Source organism: Callorhinus ursinus, unplaced genomic scaffold (genome assembly GCF_003265705.2).
Source record: "Callorhinus ursinus isolate GAN/ISIS: 27379988/994484 unplaced genomic scaffold, GSC_fseal_2.0 scaffold19, whole genome shotgun sequence".
NCBI classification, from domain to species: Eukaryota; Metazoa; Chordata; class Mammalia; order Carnivora; family Otariidae; genus Callorhinus; species Callorhinus ursinus.
In genome coordinates this window covers 14,698,413-14,721,683 of record NW_027397081.1, presented here as the reverse complement: position 1 = coordinate 14,721,683, position 23,271 = coordinate 14,698,413, and the positions used below count along the sequence as shown (strand labels likewise).

General features: G+C 49.8%; 1 protein-coding gene across 1 annotated transcript in view; it reads right to left on the bottom strand.

Annotated features, from left to right (window-relative positions):
* Positions 1-3,858: 3,858 nt before the first annotated feature.
* Positions 3,859-23,271, bottom strand: part of TMPRSS4 (transmembrane serine protease 4) — a 34,183-nt gene continuing 14,770 nt past the window's right edge. The window contains exons 2-13 of the mRNA XM_073903810.1: positions 21,977-22,010; positions 18,458-18,571; positions 15,563-15,715; positions 14,386-14,515; positions 12,281-12,382; positions 11,284-11,324; positions 8,952-9,111; positions 7,674-7,840; positions 6,775-6,873; positions 6,445-6,587; positions 5,011-5,160; positions 3,859-4,603 (exon numbers count right to left, since the gene is read on the bottom strand). Coding sequence (XP_073759911.1) covers positions 4,592-4,603; positions 5,011-5,160; positions 6,445-6,587; positions 6,775-6,873; positions 7,674-7,840; positions 8,952-9,111; positions 11,284-11,324; positions 12,281-12,382; positions 14,386-14,515; positions 15,563-15,715; positions 18,458-18,571; positions 21,977-22,010 — 1,305 coding nt within the window. The 3' untranslated portion in view covers positions 3,859-4,591. The remainder of the gene's footprint in view (positions 4,604-5,010; positions 5,161-6,444; positions 6,588-6,774; positions 6,874-7,673; positions 7,841-8,951; positions 9,112-11,283; positions 11,325-12,280; positions 12,383-14,385; positions 14,516-15,562; positions 15,716-18,457; positions 18,572-21,976; positions 22,011-23,271) is intronic.

The following is a 23,271-nucleotide window of genomic DNA, read 5'->3' as shown; positions in this document are numbered from 1 at the left end:
ACCACTTAAAATATAGTACATACACTTTCTGTAACGTAACTTTCTTCAATATTTAAACTTCTTGAATAATTTCAGAACTTTAGAATATTTTAACTCCAACTATCCCCTCCTGACTCACATTGTATTGTTATCCTGTATTTTAGTTAGGTTTTAAAAAATTAACCTACAAAACAGATGATATTTTACATAGACCAAGTTCGTTTAGGTTTATGTACATTTTTACCAGTTGTTTCACTATGTCTTCTTGCATCTCCATTCTTCCTATGAGGATTGTTTTTCTTTTTTCTAAAGTATATACTTGAATTTACCCAAAGGATACAAAAATACTTATTTGAAGGGATACATGTACCCTGAGGTTTATAGCAGCATTATCTACAATAGCCAACTTATGGAAATAGCCCAAGTGTCCATAGATAAAGAAGGTGTGTGTGTGTGCGTTCGTGCGTGTGTGTGTAATGGAATATTACTCAGCCATGAAAAAAAGAAATCCTGCCATTTGCAATGGCATGGATGGAGGTAGAGAGTATTATGCTAAGTGAAGTAAGTTAGAGAAAGGCAAATACCATATGATTCACTTACATGAGGAATATAAGAAACAAAACAAACGAACAGAGGGGGGAAAGGAGAGAGGCAAAAGGAACAACAGACTCTTAACTAGGAAGGATGACCTGATGGTTACTAGAGGGAAGGTGGGTGGAAGGATGGTGGAAGTAGGTGAGGGGGCTCAGGGAGGGCACTTGTACTGAGCACTGGGTGGTGTATGGAATTGCTGAATCACTATATTGTACACCCGCAACTAATAATACGTTGTGTATTAACTAACTGGAATTTAAATAAAAATTAAAAAAAAGTAAAGTACACACTGAGATTTTCCTTTAGAGAATACCTGTTGGTAGTAAACCCTATTGTTGTTTTCCTGAAAATGCCTTAATTCTTAAAAGGTAGTTTGGTAGAATTCACAATTCTCTATTGTCTCGGCACACGAAGATAGAGTCGTCTGGTTCCTTTACTGCTATGGGGAAGTCTGCTGGCAGTCTAACTGTGGTATCTTTTTATTTTTATTTATTTATTTTTGTTTTGAGAGAGAGAGCGCACAAGAGCACGAGTGGAGGGGCAGAGGGAGAGGAGAGAGAGAATCCCAAGCAGGCTCCATGCTCAGTGCGGAGCCTGGTGCCAGGCTCGATCCCATGACCCCTAGACCACGACTGGAGCCGAAACCAAGAGTTGGATGCTCAACTGACTGAGTCACCCAGGCGTCCCTCACTGTGGTATTTTTATGGTGTTGTAGGCAGTCTGGGTTGTTTCTCTGGCTGCTTTAAAGAGTTTCTGTTCATTTTTGGTGTTCTGAAGATTCACGATCATGTGCCTAGGTGAGGATTTATTTGAATGTTTCCTCACCTTGGTTGTATGTGTGTATACACCAGAGTGGCAAATACTCTATGTGAGGGTTCATGCCTTTAATGAGTTCTGCACATTCTCAGCTGTTACCTCTTTAGATGTTGTTTTTCCTTCATATTTTTCTTTTTTTAAAAAGATTTTATTTATTTATTTGACAGAGAGAGACACAGCGAGAGAGGGAACACAAGCAGGCGCAGTGGGAGAGGGAGAAGCAGGCTTCCCGCTGAGCAGGGAGCCCGATGCGGGGCTCGATCCCAGGACCCTGGGATCATGACCTGAGCCAAAGGCAGACGCCTAACGACTGAGCCACCCAGGCGTCCCTAAAATACTTATTTTTTTAAACAGGAAATAAGCATTGGTGAGAATATGGAGAAAATGGAACCCTTGTGCACTGTTGGTGGGAATGTAAAATGGTACGATCCTTACGGAAAACAATAAAAAATTAAAAACAGAACCATATGATCCAGCATTTCTACTTCTGGGTATACACCCCAAAGAATCGAAAGCAGGGTCTTAAAGAGCTATTTCTACACCCATGCTCGCAGCAGCATTATTCACCATAGCCAAAAGGTTGGACGGACCCAAATGTCCGCTGATGGACGAACGGATAAACAAAATGTGGTATAAATAATGGAATATTATTCAGCCTTAAAAGGAAGGAAAATCTGACACAGGCTACAACCATGGATAACCTTGAAGATACTATGCTAGGTAAAATAAGCCAGGCACAAAAAAGGCAAATACTATATAATTCCACTTATATGAGGTACCTAGAGTAGTCAGAGGCTTCATAGAGACAGAAGGTAGACAGGTGGCTTCCAGTATTTCAAGGGAGGAAGAAATGAGGAGTTATTGTTTAATGGGTACAGAGTTCTGGAAGGGAAAAACACCTTTGGAGATGGATGGTGGTGATGGTTGTACAATAGTGTGAATGTACTTAATACCATTGAACCGTATACTTATAAATGGTTGATAGTAAATTTTATGTGGGTTTTAAATTAAAAGTATTTTTAAAATATCTTAAAATGTGGAAAAAGTACCCATTTTAAATTTATTTAGAGATTCATAAATTATTGGCGGTCCTATAGTGTGATAGTTCATAGCATGAACACTGGAGTCACAATGCTCATATTCACCTTACCCATATGTAACCTCAGGCAAGATACTTAGCCTCATTGAGCCTTAGTTTTCTTACCCATAAAATGGGGATGGGATATGAATGGCACTGATCTCGTAGGTTTGTGTGAGTCGTAAATGACCCAGTACACAGCAAAGCACTTAGAACAACATCTGGCACGTAGAAATATTCTATAGTATCAGTTTTTCTTATAATCTGATAATTCTAATATCTAAGGTCCTTGAGGTTCTAAATTTGCTATTTTTGATGATTCCCACTCCTGGGGTTTTCTTTTTTTAAAAATCTTGGCCGATCTTTGATGGTGAGCACTGGTTCTGGGTTTAGTTCTCATCTCAACTTTCATAAAGGTCTTGGTCCCTTGGACAACCCAAGTTTTTAGTTAGCTTGTTGCTTTCAGATCTCTGTCTTCATTTCAGCTCACGATTCTGATAGTTTTGTTTTGTTTATTTGTTTATTCATGTTTTTATTTGGCCTTTGAGGACTTCTGTCATTTCCTGAGAACCTAGTAAAGCATTGCCAAGTATATTTATCTAACATCTGACCAGGAGGGTCCTCAGAATACCCGGGCCCCCATACAGTGGCCAGAGAAGTCCATGGGGCTTAATTCTCTGACCATTTGAGTGCAGGACTTATGCTTATGTCTCCAGAACCCCATTTAGGGACCAACTCAGACTTTGCAGGTGATAAATGTCTTTTTGTTTGTTTGTTTTTTAAAGAATGAAAGCAACTGAATCGGGCTCTCTAGGTAGAAGTAAGGACTCAGAGGTGCAGTATCTCTTTCCAGCCACTGGGGGAGCCATGATTTACTGTCAGCCTTGAGTATCTAAATCCTCTCCCTCCCCAGTCATAGGTGTTGTCTTTGGGTCTCCTTTTCCCTTGTTTGAGAATCAGTGGTCTCCCCAAGACCTTTTCATACCCAGGCTCAAGAATGATGTGGTAGAGCAATGTCCACAATAGCCAAACTATGGAAAGAGCCTAGATGTCCATCAACAGATGAATGGATAAAGAAGATGTGGTATATATATATATACACAATGGGATCTTATGCAGCCACCAAAAAAAATGAGATCTTGCCATTTGTAATGACGTGGATGGAACTAGAGGGTATTATGCTAAGCGGAATAAGTCAATCAGAGAAAGACAAGTATCATATGATCTCACTGATATGAGGTATTTGAGAAACAAGACAGAGGATCATAAGGGAAGGGAGGGAAAAGTGAAACAAGACAAAACCAGAGAGGGAGACGAACCATAAGAGACTCTTAATCTCAGGAGACAAAGTGAGGGTTGCAGGAGTGGAGGGGGGGTGGGAGGGATGGGGTGGCTGGGTGATGGACATTGTGGAGGGTATGTGCTATGGTGAGCGCTGTGAATTGTGCAAGACTGATGAATCACAGACCTGTACCCCTGAAACAAATAATACATTATATGTTAATAAAAAGTGCAAAAACAATATGATGCAACAGTCCTAGCTCAGCCCATAGTGCGCAGCCCAGCCCGCCCGGGTTGAAGGCTTCGCGCACCTGTTTAATAGTGGCGGCCATAGAGCTAATGGTCATGACAGTGAGTAATAGTAGTTGTGCCAATAGCAGGACAGTGCATTTTACGTTACGATTAGTTTCTTGCTCCGGTGGGCTTGGGGAAGGGTGGAGGAGAGGGCTGGCTCAGACCCCTTCCTCCCTCCACTCCAGCCCTTGGTGATTTGGGTTCTCACCGGAGAGTCTGCTTCCATTCTGCAGAGTAGGAAAGTTCCTTCTTGGCTTGGCAATGCCTTCTGAGACCTTGGCTGGAAGGCTGGCCTGTTCAGTGGACTGTGTCTTTCTCCGTGGGATGCCGGGAGCCCTAGGGGTCGTGGAGCTGGGGCTGCTTGACGTCCTTCTGGGTGCCTGTGGACTCTGAGGTCTTTTACAGGAATGGAGACCCTTTGCTGCGCCAAGAAATGCTGAGGCTGTGGGCAGAAAGGTGTGTCCAAGGGGGATCTTGCTGCGACTTCTGGGATCCCCAGGTGGGCAGGACAGCGGGAGGTGGTTTCAGCAGTATGGAAGGGCGGCAGCATCATGGCTCCGACTATGAGAAGAGACCAACAAAGAGATGATTCGAAACTGGACAAGGTGGTGATGTGTGCAATATTAGCCTGCCTTTTCTGAAGCTCTTTGCTCCTCCCTCTTTTCTAGGGAAGTATCTTGAGCGTTCCTACCCTCCTCCTCAACAGAGTCTGTTCTCTGGAAACTCTATGCCAGAGAATAGAGAATGATAAAGCTAGGTGTGTTCTAGACCCTAAGATATTTGCATTTATTTGGAATCACAGATCTAAGGAATTTCAGCTCTTCCTGGTGGAATCGCAGGTTGTTACTGGTGGGGAAAATTATTTAGTATGTAAGGGGTCATCATAGAGCCATTCAAGTCAAAGCTAAGGATGGTTTGGCACCTTTAGGGTAGAGGAAGGGAGGGAGGGCACAACAAGTGGGGCTCACCTTCCGGACACTATGGATCCAGTTGAGATAGGCTGTGACCTTGGTGTATACTCCCGGGGTACTGGGGCCCCCACAGCCATGGCCCCAGCTCACGATGCCCACCACTTGCCACTGGTCAGAGTGATACATCAGGGGCCCACCGCTGTCACCCTGTGAGACACCAGAACAGGGGTTGCTGGGGAGGGCAGGCAGTGGTGGGGTGAGGAGTAGGCTTCTTTTTCTTCCCCTCCTCGAGTTGGCCCATCCGTTCCTCCGTGCTCCCCATTCCTCCCCACTGCTCTGTGCTGTTCTGCCCTCCCCTCCTCTGCTCATGCTGTTCCTGCAGCCTGGAAGGCCCTTCCATTTGGGGCAAAGGGGTTCTGTTTGTGGTCAAGTAAGTTGTTGGTGTGCTTTCTCTCAGATTCACAGAGCACACTAGCAAACTGAAGGCTCTAAGGGGTTCTGCAGTGAGAAGCCCGATTATCTTGGGTTGGGTTAAACACCCAGTATTTCCCAAATTTATTTAGCTGCTCATGGAATGCCTGTTGTATGCCAGGTACCATTCTAGACAACTGGGATTGGGTCAATGAAAAGAACAAAGATCCTTGCCTTTGGGGAGCTTAGAGTTACACGGAGAAGAGAGAGACAATAAGCAAACAACACAATAGACCAGAATGTGTCAGATAGTGAGAAGTGGACCACAGGGCTGAGGGAGCAGCAAAAACCCATTGTGAGAAGTACACTTATTTGGGTGTCTGTCCCAGCTCCTATAGCCCCTGAGACTTTGTCCCTCAGAACCCGGTAACACCATAGCCTAACTGCCCCCTTGCCCACCACTGTGAGCTCCCCAAGGGAAGAAGACACTGTCCCCCAAACCCAGTATTTACCTGGCATTCAAGAGATGGCCAAGAGCCACCTATTGAGTGGAGGGATTTAATGACTAAGAATGGGGGCAGGAATAAGGTTAGGGCCTTTAGTGAAAATGGCTCGGAAGATCCTCTGGGGGTGGAGGGAGTGAAACTGTGTTCAGGGACTGACTGGTCGGTGGGGTTGGGTGGGGGGAGGCATTGCACCAGGGTTCATCCAGCAGGAGATGGGTTTTCTCTAGTCTAGTTCAGCATCTTGGCAGTTCTAGAGAAAACAGACCTGGCGTTCCTGCCCTCTCGTGACTCCTACTCCTATGCGTGATGGGAAGTAAGAGCAGGTGGGGTGGGTAACACCATTTTTATAGGTGAAATACACGTTTGAAATCTTTCCGCTTGTCTCTGTCCATCTGTTCATCCTTCTATCCTTATCTGACTGTAATCCTTCTTTCCCTCCCTCTCTCCCCTCTTCTCTTCATCACATGTTGAATGCCCACCATATGTAAGACTTCATATGGGGTCATTGGCCTCTGGACTTAATTGTCTCTCCCGGACTAGTATCCCTATCCAAGGAACTCCCTCATGATCCCACCTGGCAGGTGTCCACGCCGCCCTCCAGGATGCCTGCGCACAGCATCTGCTCCGTGACGTCCCCCTGGTAGGCATCCTCCGCGTTGCACTGAGTGTGGTCAATGACCTGGACTGACGCCTGCAGCAGTATGTCGGACATCTTTCCTGGGAAGTTGTAACCATACTCATATTCCTGTTCTTGCCTCCTACCCCCAGCGCAGGATAATTCTGCAGGTTACCTGACACCTTGGTGCTTGGACTTCCAGGATGGGTTTTTCTCAAGGATGGTCCTCATTCCCATCACCTCCAAGAGCTGCTCCCTCAGCCCTGTGGTCCTGAGCCCAGGACTTACCTCCATCCTGCTTTGTAAAGCCCCATCCAATAACCCAGAGTGGGGTAGCTGGAGTGAGCTCCTCATCAGAAAAGGGCAGGCAGATGGGCCTGACTGTGTCTGCCAGGAGCAGAGAGAAAGAGGGGAGAGTCCGGTGGCTAAGCACTCTGGAAAGGTTGACACCAGGGTTTCTATGACCTATGTTCCAGGGGATGTTAACAAAAGTGGCATAAGAAAATTCTGTGGTCAAATAAGTTGAAGGGATATAGTTTAAACATCATAAAAACAAATTAAAAATGAAAAGCCTTGTCATATCTTTATATACTAATGTGCCCCAAGAAGAGAGCTCTACTATAAAAATGTTTCCCAAACTTACTTGAGTATAGAACCCCCCCTTTTTTTTTCTCCAAAGGACCAGTGTTTTGTGGAACTGACAGTTGGAAATGCTGATGTAAATACTATCCAAGCATGAGTCCTCTAACAGAGCCGTTCCAAGATTCCATGGGCTGCCTTAAAGGTGATGAGCTCTCTGCCCCTGGAGGAGACCAGGTGGGCACAGTAACCCCTTAGTGAGATATTGTGCAGGCTCTTGGCATTGGTTGAGGGTGGAAGATGGACTAGAGGATCTTTTAGTTCCCTTACAACCCCAAGATTGGATGAGTCTATGATTCTCCCTTGAGGTGCTCCACATGGAGAAAATAGACCTCACAAGAATCCAGCAGGGGGTGGGGCGGGCTGTGAGCTGGCAGCTCAAAGGGGCCTCGTGGCCCCTCACTGATGTTAGGCTGGTATATTCACAGGAAACGCACAGCTGGGGGCTTGAGAGGAGCAGTGATGTGCCCAGGGCCACTTAGTGAGCTAGTGGCAGAAGGGCAGTAGAACCTGACCTAAGGGGTCTGTTCCCAGATGCCACCTCTCACCGGAGAATGTGAGTGGGAACTGCAACTTCACGAGGGCAATGTCCTTCTCTTTGGGGTATGTGGTGTTGAACTCGATGACGAAGATACTGGCCACAGGCAGGGATGGGAAGTTGCCCAGTTTGTTTGAGCCAGCCCTCACCTTCCAGGTGGAGACATCGTGATGCTTCCTGGGGGGGGGGGGGCAGAGACAGCGGGGTTCAGGCCTGAGCCAAGCATGTGTGGTCTTTGCCAAAAACTGGGTCCCCAGGGCCCTGGGGATTGGGGTGCTGAATGTCCCTGCTGTAGGAGGTAATGGTGGTGAGGCCAGGGGTGGTAGAGAAGGAGCAGGTCTGAGGAGTCCCCTACGAAAGGCCAAATTCTAAAAGGGGATTTGATCCTTTCCCCCAGTGAAACCTGCCCAAGAAAACTTCTAACTAGAGGGCTGGGGAAGGGGCTGTTCCCAGTGCCTGAGCTCTGGGGTCCTGGCGCTCTCTCCCCCCAGCACTTTTTACTCTCTGTGTTACTCATGTGGTACTCATATTGTCAGTTACGTTATGTACTTGTCTGTCTGTCTCCTCCAGACGCTCCTGCCTGCTTAGTGTGCACGGGTGGTTTCCCAGGAAAGGACTGAGAGCTTTGTCAGATCTCAAAAAAGGTTAAGAATCCCTGGCCTACACTGTGAGTTCCTCTAAGGCACTGACAGATCTAATGCATATGGGTACATAATACAGTACTCATTAGATGTTGAACGAACAAACGAATGAATGAATGAATAAAAGAAGGAAAGCGAAGAGGGCCTGGGAGTAGTCCTTCCCCAGAGGTATGGGCAGGCCTCTCTCTGCTGGCCTGTAAGGGAATCTATGCTTTATGCTTTTTTAAGTTTTTTTGCTATAATGGGGGAGTGGCAGTGACTCTCGACCCTGGAATCACTCCGGAGAAGACTGGCAGAGGGAGAGCATTCTCAGGACTCCAGGGAGATGGATGGGAAGAGCTTCTGTGGAGTGGATGCTAAGGGGCCAGACTGAAGACACTGGGTATCTGATTGCTTCCTGACTAGAAGAGGTCAATCTTGGTGATCAAACTTGGTGACCATTGCCCTCTGCTCAGACCCTGGGTGACTCTCATAGGACATCGCGTCCCGTGTCTCACTGGGGCAGCCACGCCCAAGGATGTGGTCTGTGGAGGGAGGGCAAAGAGGGATGAGGGCATTGGAACATAAGCTGGGAGACAGGGGACCCAGACACTCAGGCCCCTCTAAGGCTTTGAGCCCCCAAGGCTTCCTCGTGGTGCAGGCCTTACCTGAAGCAGTGGGCTGCCGTGAGGATCCAGTGGGGGTCCAGAATGCTCCCTCCACAGATGTGTTGTTTGTTGTACTGGATGCTGACCTGCCAAGGCCAAGAATCCACAGAGGCCGTCTCCCCGCCCACCACCCGAGGGGCTTTCAGGCTCTCCCCACAGGCTGGAGTCAGTAGGAAGGAGGGAGAAATCAGGAGTCAGGCTCTTGAGGGATGGTACTGCCTCCCTTTGGAGCCCCGTGTCTGTCCCCTTAGAACAGAGCCCTTATGACTGGAACCTGGAGGGGTGGGGAGGACCAGGCCCGTTTTGAGTTATTCCTAGGGAGCTGGTGTCCCAGACCGTAGGGTTTCCCCCAATCTCCCCCTCCTTTGTTGGGCTTTGGAAGTGTTTATATTGTGAACATGGGCGTGTCCATTGTGCTGGGAATTCATGGCCTTCAAACCAAACAGGTGATGCAGAATTACAAAAGTCCTGCCCAGGTGGCGTGTCCCAGCCACTCCTGTGGAGTATCAGCGAACAGATGCCCACAAACTGCTCTGGGAGCTGGAAGTGGGAAGAAGATTCCAGAAACTGGATCTTCCTATCCTAAACTCACCTTTCTCCAAGTCCCTTCCCCTGTGATGAGTGAATCTCCCAGTTTGACACCCTATGCTCTCTTTCATATGCCATTGTCCTTGGCTTTTCCATCATGACTCTCAAGCTCTGGTAAAAGCCTCCATTCCCATCTCCCTGCCCTGCCCTCAGCCTCTCCAGTCCTGGCGGTCATGGCCACAGTGGTGGTTCTCCCAGGAAAAGGCTGCCATCCTTTCTGGGCCTCTGCCAGCCAGGGGCTTTTCAGACACCTCTTATTCCAAACTCTGCTTTCTCTGTCCACTGTCCCCCCCCCCCCCGCTCCCTCGCAGCCCCAGGGCATCTCTCTTTCTAGGGTAGAGTTTAAAGTCCTCCTGGCAGCTACCCACTGTCCTTAGCTAAAGTTTCCGTCTAGCTGAATTGATCTGCTTGTAGCTCCCTAAAAAGTCGTTCTGCTTATGCTGGTGGAAACTCCCATCCCTGAGATGCTATCCTCTTGCTATTTATCTAAACCACTGATCCATTCAGCAAATTTGTACTAAGTGCCTACTGTGTTTATGGATGCTGGGAAGAGAGCGGAGAACAAGACAGACGGACAGATGTGGTCTCTCCCTTCCGGGAGCCTACAGCTCAGCGTTCAGCCTGGGCACCGCCCCCTGGGGGCCACGCAATCCCTGGGGACCTCCCCGTTTTGGAATTTCCATAGCTTGTCCCCTGGTGTAGGCTTGCCTTTCATTTCCTTTGTGCTTTGGTCTTCCCAGTAAGACTGACAGATCCTCAAGGGAAGGTCTGTGACTTCAATCTCTCTGTGATGTCAGTGCCATTTTGTGCAGAGGGCAGATGATGTGACTAACGGTCATTCACTGGCTGGCCACCGTGTGTCTGTCCGCATGCATGAGGGATTGTGGGCGTCACGTGATAATGACAAGACGTCTTAACATCCGACAGGGAAGCCTGTATACTGCCCAACGGCAAAGGCAGTGATGATGGCCTTGTTCCACTCAGCCCATCCAGTGTCTGGCCAGTGTGGCAGGCTCTGGTCAGTTCTTCCACAAGGCTGGGAGGAAAAGCTGGGTCACAGAGCTTGTTTTCTCTTCTGATCTCCTCTGTAAGAGCTACATCCTCTGGGGCAGTTGGACAAAAGGGCCTCTTGGGAAGAGGAATCTCAGAAAGGTCAGGTGAATTGCTCAAGGTCATGCTGGAAGCCAGTGGGACTGGTGCCTGGTCTGTCTGCGGCAGGTCAGCTGTGGGCGCTACTCAGTCCGGCACCTCCCACCTGCGACCTTGCGCCTCTCTCTCGCTGCGCTCTCTCTCTCATAAGCTCCCGAGGAGAGCGGCCAATTCTTCGACTTGTCTGGTGTTTTCTACTTCCCCCTAGTGTGCCTGACGGTGCTAGACACAATCTGTTTTTTTGCTAAACTGAATGCTCTGGTCTTGGATAACTGAGCACACTTTGACAGAGGAGGCCTTGCGGGCCTGACCGGGGTGGGAGGGCGTGGAGGCCCAGTTCTATCCTTCCCAGTTTTCTGTTCCCTGCCAGCCCTCCGCTTCGGTTGTGGGGTTGTATGTGGATGGTACTAAAGAGTTCTTAATGTCCCCCACTTGGAGGAGCACTGCCCTACAAACCCAAGGCCCAGGGAGGTTTAGTTTGGGACAAAACAGAGGGAAACTTAGAGGCTGAGAGATTTAAGAATGAGGATGAAGGTCTTTCTCCCTGCTCATTGCTGGCCCGGGGCCCAAACCCTCAGAGATGGGACATACTCACCAAGGCAGTGCAGGGAGACCAGGGAGCCCGAGAGACAGGGTCTGGAAGGGAGGCACAGGGCCTTGTGGTTTCTTTGGGAGGCAAGGACTCTGGTCCCCTGGCCCTGTTGACCCCAGCCCCCCTCCCAACACCTGGGAAATCTGGAACCCACGTCCTGGGGGACTGAATAGAAACGGTACGACCACTTAGTTCAGTGTGATTCGATTGGTTTGGGTTCAACACCCCTGCTGTTAAGCACCCACTATGTGCTGGGCCCTGCCTGCGTCAGAGCCCAACCCAAGACCTTGGCATCCGGGAGTGGAAGAGAGCTGAGCCTGGAACAATGTCTGTTACACCGTGGGCTTTCCAGATGGACAAAAAGTGGGATTTCGGTGGAATTACAGGCACACGATCCTTCTGCTACCATCTTGGTCCTTTTTAAGATTTACTCTTTGGTGAATAAGCAGCCCTCAGCAGCATCCCCAAATGCTAGGGAGCCAGAATCTTCTTCGGGGCTCTCTGCTGCAATGTGACCATTTTTATCTAGCTGCTGAGCTCTCATGCACAGTGGGGAGGCAGAAGAACAGACCGCTGCCAAAGGCCGTGCGGCCTTTTCTCTGGAGAGCTGGGAACGTGGAGAGGTCTTACTCTGGCCTGGGTGAGTGGCTGGGAAGGACAAAGTGGCCTTTGGAATCTTGCCTTATTGGGTTTAATCGGGAGCATAAAGCGGTAGGAAAATTTTTGGTTTTACTCTTGGATGAAAAGGCCACCAACAACATGTGGACAGCACACTTTGTCCAGCTGTCTGTTTTATGTAAAAAAGGGAGTCAATCCAGAAAACCTCTCAGAAATCTGATTCTCTAGTTCTTGGTATCTGACAGTCTGCATGGCCTGGAGTTCTTCCTGTGGTCTGGCTTACGTTGCCCGTGCTGCACCTGCTCGGGGTAGCTGCCTCCAGCCCTGACGGCAGCCTCCGTATGTGAGCCTCTTGTGGGCGAGGAGGCATCCTCTCACTTACCCACTTAGGTTTTGCACCTGAAGCTCCTGGCCGTTCTCTGTGATTCCAACAACATCCAGATCTTGGTCTGGGCCAATCTCCACAGCTCTGAAGGTGGGTTTGCTGCTCACGTTGGGGGAGAGAGATTGAGAGAGAGAGAGAGATGTGAGGTAGGGCAGGAGGTTAGAAGAAGATGGGGGGAGTAGTCCCCACTCCCAGGAGCTGCAGTGGGAAAGAACGTGTCCTAGGACTTCGCTCTGGGCACGATGCTGATGTGGTCTTGCTTTCCCAGAGCTCTGGACAAATTTTAGGGACACGTTTTCTTAACTCCCAGTTGTAGCCCTATTTCAAATGTCCCAGCATTCTGGGCCAGGAATCCAGCACACCGGGTGGGCCTAGGTACACCTGGAAGGGCGTGAGTGTGGCTGTGCTGGGTTTCAGAGCCCTGGAGACGGAGGCGCTTGTCCTGACTCTGACACTAGCTTGACGTGTAACCTTGACAGGTCATGCCCTTCTCCGGGTTTCCTTAAGCCTTAGTTTCTCCCTCTGTAAAATGAGAGGTGGATCGGATGATCTCCAGAGCCCCTCCCACCTTGAACCATCTCGGGTTTTATGGTCCTGGGACAAGAAGGGCTTCTTATCTAGGTGGAGGAAGGAAAGTAGAGAAATCTGAGACCCGGAAGGAGGGAGTGGTGGAAACAGACAGTCCCCGGAAAGATAAGCTCTGTTCACCCATCACATCCTAATAATTCTGACTGGCTTTGATTCTGTAGAACTCAAGAAGCCAGCTGGTTTGGTGCATTAGTGCACTCCGGAAGGACAGAAACTCCAGGATCCTATTACCTTAAGAAGCCCCAGAGGCACCTTGGTTATGTAAGGCAGCCGCAGCCCTCGGAGCTGGGAGCTGGGCACCCCTGACGCTGCAGTGGCTGGACTGCAGTGGGGGGGAGGGGCTGGCTGCAGGGGAGGCTGGGCCGGGCTAGGCGGCTACTGGGGGTGGGGGTGGGGGGAGGAAGAGCAGGGCCAGGGTTTGCCTTACCAGCTCTCCTCAAAAATGAAGGAGGCAGAGATGGCCTGTCCAGGGTTGTGTCCCTTGGCAGGTATTGAGCAGCAAAGACCTGATAACCAGAGAGCAGAGGGGGCCAAAAGGTCTGATGGATCAGTAATGCTGCTGGGAGCATTTATTGAAAAAGGACCTGGAGGCTGCTTTTTAGGGGTGGATGGGAGAAAGTTCTGTGATTGATTGACAGCATCTGCCTGTCCAGTTTCTTAGAGTCCTTGGGGGCTTGCCAGGGAGAGTCCTTGGGAACCTACCCCACTCTGCAGCTGAATAAATGGGTTATTTTCCCTCCTCTCTGGTTAGGCTCTCTGAGTGATCGGTGGCCTTACCGCTCCTCCCTTTATAGGGAAAGCCTTGGGGGAGGAGAGAATTACCCAAGCTAGAAACAAGAGACGTTGCTAGAACTCCTGATGCCCAGGAATTAAGGGGTCTTGGGCACAGACCCCAAGCCTCTTCCTCCCAGCTCCTACCCAAGCAAATCACTTATCTTCCCTGAACCTATTTCTAAAATAGATACAGTAATAACTACCTTTGTGGTTTTTGCCAAGATCAAATGAATATAAACACAGCATGCAAATCACCCTTATGATTACATAACTCTTGATCCACTGAAGATTTGGAGCTGCTTTAGAAATTTGCTGAGAGAGCTGGGATTGCTGATGGGGCCCCAATGTAAGCAGGTTTGTTTAAGCTAAATTTTAACCAATGGGACATTGAAGAAGTAAATATACTCTGGGACAGGGTGTCTTCTTGCAGAGCCGTGAAAGAGTGAGGGTCTCGAGGAGCCAGCACTGTGTGTTGGGGGTGTGTGGTGAGGCTTACAGTCTCTCACTGCACCTGATAACTATCCTATGACATTGCCAGTACTTGCCCCAATTAACCCTAGAGGAAACTGGGGCTTAGGAGATTGAACTTCACGTTGCTTGTATGTGAAAGTGCTCAGGTTCAAGGGCAGTTCTGTCTGACTCCAGTATCTATATTTTTAGGAAGGGAGGAAGGAAAAGGGGGAAGAAAGGAGGAGGTCATAGGGGCGAGGGGACAGCCTCTGGAGGCTGGGGCCAGGTACCTGTCATAGCCCATCTGCCTACAGGCTATCTTGGCCAGAGCTTCTGTGAAGTTGTCGAAGCAGGCAGAGGCCCAGCTGTGTGTGGCCGAGTCCAGCACCTGCAGGGTGGATCGGTCCCTGGAGAGGCGGACTGAGACGGGGAGGACCTGGGTCAGTTGCAGGGCAGGGGCCTGTCTGGCCCATCTCCCTTAGAATTCATCACGGGACCAGCACAACCTCCCTACACCCAGACCCTAGAGCATCATAGAACACCAACCCTTTCAACCTCGGGATAAGTTCTTCCATTTGGCTTTGCCTGACTGAGCTTCATTTTTAGGGTAGCCAGGGTGACCAGATGTCCTGGAAACAACCTCCTTGTGGACCTTTTGTCCTGGCACAATTACCAGCAGCTCTCCATTTTATTCTTAGGGATATCAGTTTTGGTGATCTATGGTGACTCTACCCATGGTCCACACAGCTTGCCTGGCCTGGGGGACTTTTCAGTGAGGAACCTAGCTCCTTTTCCATGTGAGGTCAGAGGGAGGAGGCTGAGAGGAAGGTACTTTTGGCAGTAGGATGGCAGGTGCCCATAGGCATTTGACTTCTGATTAAAAAAAAAAAAACGATATATGCAAGAAGTCACTTAGTCCTGCCCCTCAAAACCCCCCAACACCCATCTCCTGGGCTGTCCTTTCTCTCCAGAGCCCAAGTACTAGGTGGGTGAAACTGGGCCAGCCCCATCCAAGAAAGAACATGAGTTCTTGTTGGAAACATCTCCTATTGCTTTGAAGGACCTAGCTCAGTCTTGTTACATAGCAGGCTACAATAAACACCTAATGAATAGAAAGATCAATAGCTGGTTAATGGCCTGACACTCACTTTTCTAGTCCCTTGAAAGAACAGATTTCATAGAACGGAGGGAACTCCCCAGGGTCATCCAGTCCCACCCTGGTGTAGCAGAACGGGGCAGGCTATGTTACAATTTCCTGTCCCTTCTGGTCTGCATTTGTTCATCATATTCACTGACTATTTGCTACATGGTAAGTACTGGGGCCCCAGTCCTGTTGTTCTTAAGAACCTTACAATAGGGATGGAAACTGACAAGTCAGTTGGCAGATGCTGTGCAGTGGATCAAGGGGGACCTGAGCTGGTTTCCTGCTGTGCCAACTCCCCCAGTTCCTGCAGCCCCTAGACTCACCTGCCACTGGGGACCCATCAGGGAAGGTCTTGACACAGACCTGCTCATCCTCCCCGGAGGCACAGTCCTGCTGGCCGTCACACACCTGCCTCCTTGGGATGACGTGGAGAGGCTGCCCGCAGAGGAAGTAGTATTTGTCCAGAATCACCTTGACTGGAAGGCAGGGGCAGGGAGGGGGCAGAGAGGGCTGACAGTCAAGCAGGCAGCCCTGGGGGCGTGGGAGAGGCTGTGTTTCCCTGAAAACATGCTGGGCCTCAAGACAGGCAGATGAGGGCTCCAGATGCAGTGACACCACTTGGTAGCCTGGGTACTTGGTCCTGAGCCTCAGTTTCCTGATCTGTAAAGTAACACCTGTCCCATACCTACAAGATGGCTGAGGCGTCAAGCGGGAGAATGTGCAGGAGAAATTTAGAAACAGCCCCCACTGGCATCATCCTCCCAGTGCCGGCACAGTGCCTCTGGTAATGAATAGACAACACGGGGCCTGGAGCCCAAAGATGAGAGCGCTGGCCCTGTCGCCTCCCAAGTGACTTTAGACCCATCACGTCCCCTCCCAGGGCCTCAGTTTTCTCATCTGTACAGTGGGGTGAGGTGGTTGAGAACATTTGGTGAGCTGGTGGCCGTGAGTGTCTTGTAACCACCGAGTGCTGTTCTGGGGCTGAGAGATCCCTGAAGGGCTTGGCGTCGTGTTGTGTTTTGTCTTCGGCCTGCTGCTTTCAAATCCTCTTGCTCCTTTGCTGCCTTGGGCTGACGGGACTGAGTCTAGAGTTTGTGACTCCTCAGCGAATGAATACTTCACATTCCTAAAGGCTCCTGGTGGGAAGAGACCCCCCTGCCTAACTGAATCCTCCCCGGCCTGAAGCCCCCTCCTGCTGTCCAGTGTCGCTCCTGAAGCCCCCTCCTGCTGTCCAGTGTCGCTCCTGGCTAGCCCTACAAGTGATGGTGGTAAGTCTGACGGTGGCCTTGCTGATCACTGCTGAGAGCTTCCCATGCGCTGCCTTGTGTAATCCTGACAACGACCTGAGGAGGCAGGGGTCATGATGAACTCACATTATAAGTGGGGGACACTGAGGTTTACAGAGTTGGGGTTTATTTCCCAAGGCCACACAACACTTATTTGTAGAGCCAGGATTCCAGTGTGGGTCTGTCTAACTCCAAAGCTCTTTGCTGCCTCTCCATGCCTTCCCTGAGGGGCTTCAAGATGGGGTCTGCTGGCCCGGATGCCCCTGGTGTGAGGGAGCACAGGAGAAGGAGCAGGCGGAATCTTCCCTAGACCTTCAGAGTTTGGTTCATGGTCAGGAGCTAGGGTAAGGCAGGGTCACTCTAGCCTCTTGGGACAAAGCCAGGACATAGTATCACCAGTTGAGACCCCAGAAGCCAAAAAGTTGAGGGAGCTTTGCCTGGGGTGGAGGCTCAAATGACCTCCTCTAGTTGCAGGACCTGGAGGCCCATGGCATGGAAGCCACACAGGACCTTGTGGGATGGGGAGACCCCACTTCTAAATCCTGTACCACTGCCTGCCCGGGCATGCCCTGGTTGAATCTGGCCCCTTCTCCTCTCTCCAGTATGGCAGGGCATATGCTCAGAGAAAGCAAGCTCTCCTTCATATTAGCCTAAATAGAACAGGTTTAGGACGGCAGCTCTGCTTATGCTGCTGCAAACCCAGGGCCAAGGGCCAGCCAAGGTCAGGAAGAAATCCGCATCTCACAGCTCAGCAGGGCTCTCCAGGATCTGGGTGGTGGTTGTGTTGTGGATCTGCATTTCCATTGCCACAGATGGAAAGGGACTCCTTCAGTCTGGGTCCCAGGGCCCCGTCCCAGCTGTCTCTAACTGCCAGTCCTCTCTGAGCCTAGGTGCTCAAGTGGAAGAGGACGGTTTGGGTCCGGTGATCTGGGAGTGGCAGTGGCTGTTGCTGGGGAAATGCCACCATAGTTCCAAGTGCAGGCTCGTCAAGGGCCCGTGCTACCCCGTTAGCAAGCACATGCTTTTGTGTATGGCCTTGGTCACATCTCTGCCCCCGTCCGGTGACCCACACTTGGGCACGACCTAATTTTCATCCAGGTGTTTTACATTGTCTCCGATATCCCTCTGGGAGAGACAGGATGTTTTATAGAGGAGGAGACTGAAGTTGAGAGAGGTCAAAGGACTTAAGGTCACACAGCAGCAAGGGGCTGTGCCGGGATCCTCACCCAGCTGTCCTGACTGCTAGCCTGGTCTGCTGGGCCCTGCTCCCCACCCTGAGAGTGCCGTCAGTAGCCTGCTGTGGCTGTCGGGGAGGGGAAGGCAAGGAGAGTCACAGGAGTGGGAGTGGAGACTGGGACGGTGGGCACGGCAGGTCATTCAGTTCACTCTGTCGCTGAGTGGCCTGCTCACTGGGTCTCAGGCACTGGCGGGGAGGAAGACAGAGCTACAGGCAGTGTGTGTGTGTGTGCATGCGTGTGCGTGTGTGTGCGCCTGGGTGGCTTCCCGTATGTCCCCTGTCTGTCCCTGCCTCACAGGTGGAAAGGCTCCCTGCTCTTGTAGCCGGTAGGGCTGCTCAGGTGTCTGCAGGCACCTGACTAAGGAGGCAGGGGCGCGGCCGCCCTGGTCGGTTGCCTGTGTGGCTTTGTACCGTGCGCAGCTGTGCTTTCCCTGTGGTAGAGATCATCTGGGGTAGGTGGGGGCTGCCTTCACCTCCCCCTTTCACTCTTGGAGGAAGGCTTCCTTCAGAGCACGGGGTAGACGCGTGTCACACGTAGCTTTCTGCAGCTCCCCTGCCTATGGCTGCTGGGTGGAAGGGTGGAGGGTAAGGTTATGCTTGGAGGGGCGGTGGGAGCTGCTGTTTCCTGTGGGGGGTGAGGGGGAGGTGGGGGCAGTAATGAGGGGGTGAGGGTAGGGGTGGGGGCTGCCACTTACTGAGGACAGCCATGATGATGATGGTCGCCAGGCTCAGCAGTGCTGCGATGATGGGGATGCCCACCTTTTTGAAGGTTTTCAGGGGAGTGCGAGGTTTGCGCAGGGGGGTGACGTCTGTGAGGCGGAGGGAGAGAGCCTGCAGTCAGCACTTGGAGCCCACCCCTGCCAAGGCCCACAGCCTCCCTGCCCTCTGGCCCTCGTGCTGAGCCATAGAATGCTTTGGGTAAAGTTTTGCTTAGCACTGGAGTTTTATTCCTGCAGACTGGGCTTAGCTTCAACAGCGCATGGTCACCCCACCTCCTTCGCTTACCCAAGCTTATCCATCTTTCACCTGTGCCCCTCAAAGGAGACTCCAGACCATGGTGTCTTCTCCTTGTCTTGACTTAGCCTATTCTGCAATGTTTCACCCTGTCAGGTCTGCCCTGCATCTGCCCTGGGAGAGGCAAGTACTCGTTTACTTTACTATCATTTATCCTCTTTGCTGACTTATCTTTTGGTTAAACTGTAAGCTTGAGGGCAGGGACCTCCAACGCATTCCATGCTTAGTAGAGCCCTGATACATGCTTGTGAATGAACACCTCCTAAGGGCCTCCATCTCCAACTCAACAGATGGTGAGTCCCTAGAATGGTCCTCATCTTTAAGGAGATGCCAGTTTGGGGGAAGAAGCACACAAGGACAGAGTTGCCAGGACCACCAGACACCATCAAAACACTTAAATGGGCCTCTGTAGGTGGCGATGGGGTGGGATGGGGGCTGGACCAGCTGGGCAGAGGCCTGGGGGTGTTGACTGTGAGCTCCTCGTGTGCCTGAGATGTAACATGAGCAAGTGCGTATTGTGGAGGCAGGACTGGCAGTGTCAGTCTGTGGAGAGTCTTGAACACCATGCCGGGAATTTGGATTTTATCGGGAAGGTAGCGTGGAGCCATGGGAAGCTTTGAGCAGTAGAGAGACATGATAACCTTCATATTTAGAAAGGTGAATCTTTCATAAGGAAGGAGGTGGATGGGAACAAGAGTTTGGGGGTAGGGAGACCAGGTAGGAGCCTAGAGGTGCCTAAAACAGAGGTAATAATAACTATATTGTCTCTTTCATATGGTTATCCAAGGAGATGGTACCAGGACCAGGATTTGAAAAGTTAAATTCTCAGGAAGTATCCGAGATAGGTCCTCTTGCATCCCCTTTCCTTGCAGGCAATAAGCTGCGGCAGGTGCAAGGAACTTCTCCAGGGCGAGCCAGGGCAGGGAGTCTGGCAGCCTCGAGTCCCTGGAAGGCGGTAGGTCGGCTTGCTCCCCCTCACCTCCCCACGGCTTGGTCTGTCACCTTCCTCGTGAGGCCTTCTTGACCTCCCTTTTTAAAAGATAGTCTTCCGATATTTCCTGTCCTCCTTCCCCATTTTTAAAAACATCAGCTCTTAGCATACTTTGTATTTTATATATTATATGTATTTTCCATCTCCTCCTATCCCTGCCTGAAATGAAGACTCTATGAAGATAAGGAATTTTTCTCTTCTTCTTCTTCTTCCTTTTTTTTTTTTTTTTGGTCACTGCTGAGTCCCAGGTGCTTCAGCAGGTATTTGTTGAGTGAATACATGCATTGCTCTTTGCTTCATCTCTTAAGCACATCCTTTCCGTCTTTGTTACAGGTCTCGTTTCCTGGCTTGAATGAGGGCTGGTTATATTCTGTCTCGATCGCTTTCCTCAGCTCTTCAAAAGCAGAGAATGGCATCCAGCCATAGACTGGTGCTCAGGAAGTGCTGGTATCATTGTTGAAAGGGAAAGCGTAGGAAATGTTGCGTCTCCTCAAAAGGAGAGTTTAAGCCTCAGACACATAGCACAGGCCCGTGGGGTGTGGGCTGGTGTTGCCCATCAGGGGCAGGAGCAGGCACCAGGGAACTTCTCAATCTTACCAGGTACGGTTTGAAGGTTCCAGCAGTCAGTGTACAGAGCTGTCCTCTGTCCCGTGGCCATGGACATGGCGACATTTTGTTCATTCCTCCTTCATGCATGATTTATTTATTGAGCACCTTCTGCTGGGGGCGTGAGGTGGGCTGGTTTTCTCAGAGGTGCATCATTTCTTGGGAGCCCCTCAAGGGGTCCCCCTGTCCAAGTCCCCATGTCTCTGCCTCCCTGATGTTCTCAGGGAGGACAGCATCAGGAAGGGTAGGTTTTTCTTGGTTTATGTTTCATACGTGAAGTTGACGAAGCCACCATGAGCTATGTGAAGAGCCTCCCTGCCTGCCCCTGTTCCTTCCTCCAGCCGGTCCTGCCCACCGCTGCGGGACAGAGCCTCCCAGCGTATTGTTGTCATCCTGTCACATCCCTGCCCGAGAACCCTCCGTGACTTCGGATCTAGACCACACTCTTCTCCAGACTTGCAAAGCCCCTGGGATTTGGGGCCACGTGGACTTCCCACTGCTAATCCTCACCGGTCCTCAGTGCCACATGGGCAGTTTCTGCCCTGGTCCTTGTGCACCTGCCTTCATTCCTGTCTTTGAACTTTTGCTCCTCCTCTCCCCTTCACCACTGAAACCCTCATCACTTCCTTCTGTTCCGTGATAGTTTACTCCTGTGGGGGCTTTGTCAAAGCTTGCCTGACCCCATGACGCTGTTATCTCTGACCGCTTGGCACTGATCGCTCCTCGAGCTCCCTTCATGTTGGCATTGGTAGCAAATCTAACTTGTTTTCTGGTTTGGTGGTTCTCAGGCTTACTCGGGTGGTGGAGCTCTTGGATGTCTGGTGTTCTCTGGGGACACGGGGGTCTACCGGTCTATTGAATTCCAGAGCATAAAGTAGGCACCATCTTACTTGCAGAAGATTACATTGTTTGTGATCATTAACGTGGGGCCCTGAAATTGTTGAAGTAAGTGGGATCGGTTATTTCCTTGTGGATCTGTCATATTAGTTTGTGCTTTGCTGATCCAGCAGGTTAGCATCAGGAATAGCTCTCAATGGTTTAACAAAATAGAATGGGAGGGGAAAAAACCAAAACCTTAAATTTGGAAACACTTTATCTCTTAAATTTTTCTTCTCCCGTAAATGAGGGAAACACTATCATTTTCTAGTCTACCAGGGAAAATACCTTTGTCCAGCATGTTCCATGGAAGTGGGTCAGACTGGCAACTCCATGAGGGCAGGGACTCTGGCTTTCTTACTTCCTGTTTTAGTCCAGTGTCTAACCTGGAACCTGGCACGTGTCAGGCACTCACAGAGTTGTTGAATGAATAAGAAAGTGAGTAACTGAATGAATGATTTGGAGAATCATTGCTCTTGGGGTTTTAGGTTTGTTGGTCCTATTTCCCTGGAGACCATGCTTCCTACTTCTAGAATTATCCTGGACCTTACAGTTGCTTAATACATTTTTATTGAATGATGAACGGGTGGGTGGATGGAGATCTTCCACAGCATTTAGCCCTTAGTGGTGGTGGTAAGGGCCATGCAACAGGGGTATAGTATCTGTTTGGTAACTGGTTGAAACTTGGAGGCTGAGGTGGACAAGGCAAAGCTGGACCTGAGCTTACCAAGGCTGTTCAGGGGTTGATTGCTGTCAGGATCCTGTAATTGAAGGAAAAACAGTCAGTGAGTAGAGTGAGGGAACCTCTCAGGCTGGGGCTAAGGACCCAGGGGAAGCTCTTGGTTCTCATTTGCATCCCCTTCTCTCTGCTGAATCTAAGCTGGGCTCAGTGATATCTCACTGGCTCAAAATATAAAATTCAGGGGCTCCTGGGTGGCTCAGTCATTAAGCGTCTGCCTTTGGCTCAGGTCATGATCCCAGGGTCCTGGGATCGAGCCCTGCATCGGGTTCTCTGCTCAGCAGGAAGCCTGCTTCTCCCTCTCCCACTCCCCCTGCTTGTGTTCCCTCTCTCACTGTCTCTCTCTCTCTCTGTCAAATAATAAAATACATACACACACACACACACACATATATATAAAATTCAGTTATGCATCAATATTACCTGGTATTACTAACTTACTAATTGTAACAACTAGTTAGCAATTGTGGAAATGTTAGGCTGCTGGGTTGTTGTATTGCTGAGTTTCTTAGAATGATTCTGCTCAGCTGTCTGTTTTGGTCAACCATTTGTCTACTTTGATGTCTTAGTTCTGTAAAAACTTAGACACTTTACAAAAGGGGATACTTCAGTGGCCAGTCAGTGCCAAAAGATGCTCAGTGTCATTGCTCATCAGGCAAATGCAAATTGACGACCACAATGAGATATCTCTGCGTAGACACCTGAATGGCTAAAATTTAAAAAACTGACATTACTAAGTGTTGATGAGGATGTGGAATATTGGAACTCTTATACACTGTTGTCAGGAGTATAAATTAGTACAGATACTTTGGGAAACGGCCTGGCTGAATCTGCTAAATCTAACTATGTGGCTATTCTAGGATTCTGTGACCCAGGAATTAGCCAGGAGAATTGAGTGCATGTGTCTAGTGAAATATCTGTACACAAATATTTGTAGTAACTGCATTCATAATAGCTAAAAATTGGAAAAACCCAAATGTCCATCACTGGTGGAGTAGATAAATTGTGGTATATTCATATGATGGAATATATTTTAACAATAGACAAATATAACCTAGGGCTAAAGTGCAATGACCTAATGGGATGACTCTCATAGACATAATAATGAAGGAAAGAAAGTAGACACAAAAGAGTAAACTCTGTCTGATTTCATATATATAGATTTTAAAAGGTAATGTTAATCTATGGCGATACAAGTCAGAATAGTGATTACCACTGGGGAGGTGGGGCAGTTATTGGAAGCAGCACAATGGAAACTTCTGGAATGTTGGAAAACTTATAGG